General features: G+C 43.5%; 1 protein-coding gene across 3 annotated transcripts; it reads right to left on the reverse strand.

The window, feature by feature from the left end:
* On the reverse strand, positions 1-4,700 carry LOC106574599 (receptor expression-enhancing protein 6). Of its 3 annotated transcripts, none has more exons than XM_014150576.2 (6): positions 4,557-4,700; positions 4,272-4,436; positions 1,861-1,954; positions 1,589-1,727; positions 1,320-1,488; positions 1-965 (listed from the first exon to the last, which is right to left on the reverse strand). In XM_014150576.2, exons 2-6 carry the CDS (start codon positions 4,387-4,389, stop codon positions 928-930), a joined length of 558 nt encoding a protein of 185 aa, XP_014006051.1. In that variant the 5' UTR covers positions 4,390-4,436; positions 4,557-4,700; the 3' UTR covers positions 1-927. The 3 variants fall into 3 exon arrangements, with proteins under 3 accessions (XP_014006051.1, XP_014006053.1, XP_014006050.1); XM_014150578.2 differs by having other exon boundaries at positions 4,535-4,661; XM_014150575.2 differs by having other exon boundaries at positions 4,272-4,560.
* Between the last annotated feature and the right edge of the window lie 369 nt (positions 4,701-5,069).

Below are 5,069 nucleotides of genomic sequence, written 5' to 3' on the forward strand. Positions count from 1 at the left end.
TCAAGTTCCAGTTTGATTTATTAAAGATAATGAGAATAGAGACCGTACTAAACAAACAAACACTTTCCAGTTCAGTTTACATACATAAATAATCTTGTTCAGGCAGGGTGATGAGTAAACATCTTTGGCACAGATCTGCAGACATTGCGGAGACATGCTACTGTATGCACTAATTACAAGAGACTGAAATAACATGGCTACCTTGCAGGAAATGACCCAGCTCAGAACGGCAACATACCCCTAGCCTTTACTCCCTAGATACCTCCATTAGCCCCTACCCCCTGGTACCGTGTTTCCCAATCCATTATTATGGGGCAATTTTTGTTCTAGCCCAGCACTAACCCACCTGATTTAACAAGCTAATTTATCACAGAGTCTGATTTATTGAATCTGGTGTGTTAGTGCTGGGGTAGGTCAAAGGGGGAATAAGCTACGGGTGGATTTGTGAAGTTTAAGTGGCTCCGTCGAGAGAGTCCACTGATTCACAGACATCTACAGCACATGGGTTTCCTGACAGTAGGCTACAGATTACATTGAGACATTAGCATTGAGACATTAGCATTGTTTAGAGGTCAGCTGGATTGTGTGGCGGCTACCCTAAGCTTCTGGTTGCATTCCAACCGGTCTTTAAAAACTGTCACGCTGCGCCAATTATCAGATGCTACAACGCCGGGATTATGGGAAACTCATCATATAACATTGATACATGTGACTGTTAAAAAGACAGACTAGAAAGCAGAAAACGCATTAGAGTGAAAAAAAACGAACAAGTCCCTTTTCTGTGTGCTGCAGAGTTGTCACCGGCCACTGATCACGTGACAGGGTCCATTATCATCCTTCATCATGGGACATCACACACTCTGTTGTGTGGTTCTGTGTGTTTATTGGAGTCGAGGCGTCTGAGGCTTGTGGTCATACAGCGGTCCGTCACTGGTTCTTGTCATTCTTGAGGGCCTGGTTGACAGCTGGAGAGAAAAACATGAGTTATTAGTTTGACTGACAGATCTGATGACCGTGTGGGTATAGCACGATTTACATTGCGGAGATGTGGGATAACTAAGTATCATACTTGACATGTGAATTACAGTTCGCAGCAGTCAGACTGCTTCAGGTGCCTTTTCTGAAGCAGTCAGATTCTCCCGGACCATTTTTTGGCCCGACGTGCGATCACTTTACATTTGAGAACACCGTGGGTGACAATTACTCTACCAGTACTAATTTGCATCTGCGGTGTTGGGGAAAAACTGAGGTGTGGGGAGCTGGAAATCTTGTTTCCGCATCTCCACAATAGAAATCTAACTTGTGTGTCTGTGTCTCACCTTCTTTAGTGACAGTATCAGCAATGTTCTTGGCCTTATCACTCAGATTGTTGACAACACTGTCCAGGGTGGCCTGGTGTCTGAGGAACACGGGACGGACCACACGGGAGTAGAGAATAGCAGAACCGTTCCACGTCACTGGAGCCATACACCACACCAGGAACAAACACTGTGGGAGAGGGGGATTGAGAGACAGAGGGAGATTCTATCATGTTTTGGCCTCCTCTATATTGAATGGTACACACACACACACACACACACACACACACCTTGCCAGCATAGTAGAAGGGGAACCAGGAGAGGAAGATGTCAGAGAAAGCCTCGGCGATACTGAAGAATCCGTAGACCACCCAGTAGGTCAACCACTGAGTGTCATCGTCTTTCTTCTTACTCTCTATGGCCTTGATTCTGATTGGACAACAGGACAAGTGGTGAACGGGGAAAAAATAATGAACATACATCATGTTTAACCCTTCACCTGGAGCATTTGATGTGAGCATGACAACACCCCTTTTTAGATACGTTTTGTGGTGCTACTTACGAGAGGTACGCCGGGTAGACAAAGCCAATCAGGTTACAGAGGAGAGAGGCTCCATAGCCAAACAACAGATACAGACTGATCAGAGAGACCACACCTAGAGAGAGATTCATACCAGATATCTGTCAATCTGGAAACATTTCAAAGCATCTTCATATCATGATACATCATCTCTGTGTGTGTGTGTGTGTGTGTGTGTGTGTGTGTGTGTGTGTGTGTGTGTGTGTGTGTGTGTTAGAGCAGGATGTTGGATGAATAAACAGGACAAGGCTTCGTGTGAAACTCAATTCAAAACACTGACATTCACAAATTCAATGTTGATGTACAGAAGACATCTAGTGTAACCATGTGGAATATGAACTATGGAACAGGAGAGTGAGATTCCACATAGATACCGGTCCCCTCTAACCTAAACCAACAAACTAGCAACTACATTAACCTACAGCCGTGAACTTCACCCTTCACACATTTCAGTCAACATATGTACAATGGATTCCCATGTAAAAAAAAGGAAAAAGGCTCAATCTGAGTTTTAGAGCTGGACAGAGATGAGAAGCAGCTGCTGCCTGCTATTGTAACCCTAGCTAGCAGGTAATCGGCTTTTGTTTGGTTTAGCTCCTGTTTGCACAGGGAAATCATTTAGACATATGGCACCAGGCTTTTCCTCTGCAGGTTATAGTCCAATACACCAATTGATCTAACCAAAAATCAATACACCTCATGATCTTCAAGACTGATGACTAGTTTCAGTTATGGCAGAAGGCTATATATGGCCACAAAACTATGATTTGGAAAAGCAACACTGGGCACATCGAAATTATTCTCAAATGTGTCAATGGTGTTTTGTTAAAATTCCTGATTTGGAGTGCATCAAGTGTTGGTCATCCACAAACATGCTGGCACTCCCCACATACGGCCCGGGATGCTACAGACATAATCAAAAACCCATTCCCCCATAACAGGCAAAACAGAACAGAGACTGTTTGAATACCTTGCTATAAGAGTCCTTCATTGCCATGGTGCTTGAAGTAGCCAAGGCGCAGACTAAAGCCAAGGCGCAGACTAAAGCCAAGGCGCAGACTAAAGCCAAGGCGCAGACTAAAGCCAAGGCGCAGACTAAAGAGGGTTTTAGGCAGACCTGTCAACCTTGGGAATTTCCCTGAGCCCTAGTTTGGACATGACACTAGTCCTAGGCAGCATTAATATAGTGACTAAGCAGTGCCTTCCCCTTCCTCCACCCAACAGTTTAGACTGCCCAGTGGACACCATGTCTGAATGCTTGGTGATGTGATCAGAGTCCCTCCACAGGCAGCGGTAGAGCAGACAGAGTCCCTCTCTGACGTTGATGGAAGACTAATAGCCCGGGGTTCCTTCTCCAGAAGAACAACTCAACTAAACAGTATAGCCTACAGGCAACTTCTCCTCCCGGTACTGAACACACATTGGCCGCAGAGGATTTCACACCAGACATTAAAGTACTTCACTTCATACTTGACCAGACCAAAGCGCGCACACACACACACACACACACACACCTCTATGGTATATTGTCTTATATACTCTCTTTAGTGCATATTAGGTCCAGTTAGTTCAGTAGTCAACAGAAAGTCCATCTCAGTCCAATGTAAAATTCTGTTGTTGCTCTCAGGACATTTCCATAAACATCTGTACTGGCAGACCATGTGCGTGTCAATAATACCTCAAAGGACAATATTACAACAGCAACAGAACTAGCCTGATCCCAGGTCTGTTTGTGATGTCAACAATGAGTGAATGAGTAGACATTATGGCAGACAGGCACAACCTCTGAAGGAGCACAACTCAACTGAAGACAGCAGGTCACCTTAAAATCTGCCATCTCAACATAGTAGTTGGTATTTCTGTAGGAGGTATAAATACACCCCTTGGCTAGGGAACAGCTGCTAGCTAGACATTGGAAGCTGCTAAGGCGACACCTAACAGTGGATTAACTGCAATCTAGGCCATCTGACCTTTGCTATTTCAAATGAGTGTCGTAAATCATACTATAGGCAGCCTAGGCCTACAACTAATGGGGATCAGCTAATTGGGATCCATAATAAATACAAACAGACTTTAAAACAATATCTGCTCTGGTGACACCGTTTTGTTTTCTATGGTTTGTTTGTGTTAGGCCTAACTGTGCTAGTCTGCGTTACTGTTTATCAGCTACAACTGTTGCTGGTAAGCTAGTTAGTTAATGTGACATGTCAGCAAAATAACTGTCATATGTGCCGACGTTGCCAAACCAGCCAAAGTTGCATAACGAGAAAGTAACCACTAGCGGCTAGACTAGAGGGTGAAGTTACAATGTTTCAACATTGACATAGAGCAGCGTTACAACCAAGCAACTGGCAAAGTCCTACATTGCAAGTGGATTTAATATTAACTCTTACCTGAAGCGATATATTTTCTCTGTATCCCAGTTTTCTCCTCCACCGTAACTAGGAGATCTGTCACAAAGTTCTTTTCATTCAACAAAGCCTCACCGCGGTTATGAAGTTGGGCAAACATTGTTGTAGTGGCGCCGTGTTGAACTTGTTGATTTTTGGATGCGTATCCTACACAAACACAAATCAAACCAAAATGTTACGGTCAATAAACAAGCAAAAAAAAAAAAAAACGTTCAAATATTTCATATGTTTAAAGTTCAACACACAGAATTATCCGCGCGTGCCTACCGGCTGTCGGGCATATGGTTCCAGGCGAGCGAGAGGGAGGAGTTTAATTAAGGTACAACCAATCAGAAAACGATTTTGTTGCTACCTAGGAAGCGACAGGTGCTGAAAGTCCGTTTTTATTGCCGGCTGTAAAGTTCCGTTAACCATTCTGCTACAGTACTAATATCTGGTGAGTGGTGACGTTTATACGTTTCTGTCATCGCTAGGGCCATGTGTTTTGGACTACCATGCTACGTGACCTAGATTTAAACATTTATTTTAAGCCTTTTCCATAAATTTGAATTATACCAAAAATGAAAGCAATTGTTTGAGGATGGTGCTGGACCATCTGGCATAAAAAGAAAAAGCTTTAAACAAAGGTTAAAAAAAGCTTTAAACAAAGGTTAAAATCTAGGTCATGTGACATGATTGTCCAAAACACAGGGCCCTAGTCCTTGCACATCTATCTAGTTATATATGTCAAGAAGCAGTAAAAGAGCTTGCAGGCCCAGTTTGTAATTCTACTAACAGCTG

The sequence above is a fragment of the Salmo salar genome, chromosome ssa16, assembly GCF_905237065.1.
Source record: "Salmo salar chromosome ssa16, Ssal_v3.1, whole genome shotgun sequence".
Taxonomy (NCBI): Eukaryota; Metazoa; Chordata; class Actinopteri; order Salmoniformes; family Salmonidae; genus Salmo; species Salmo salar.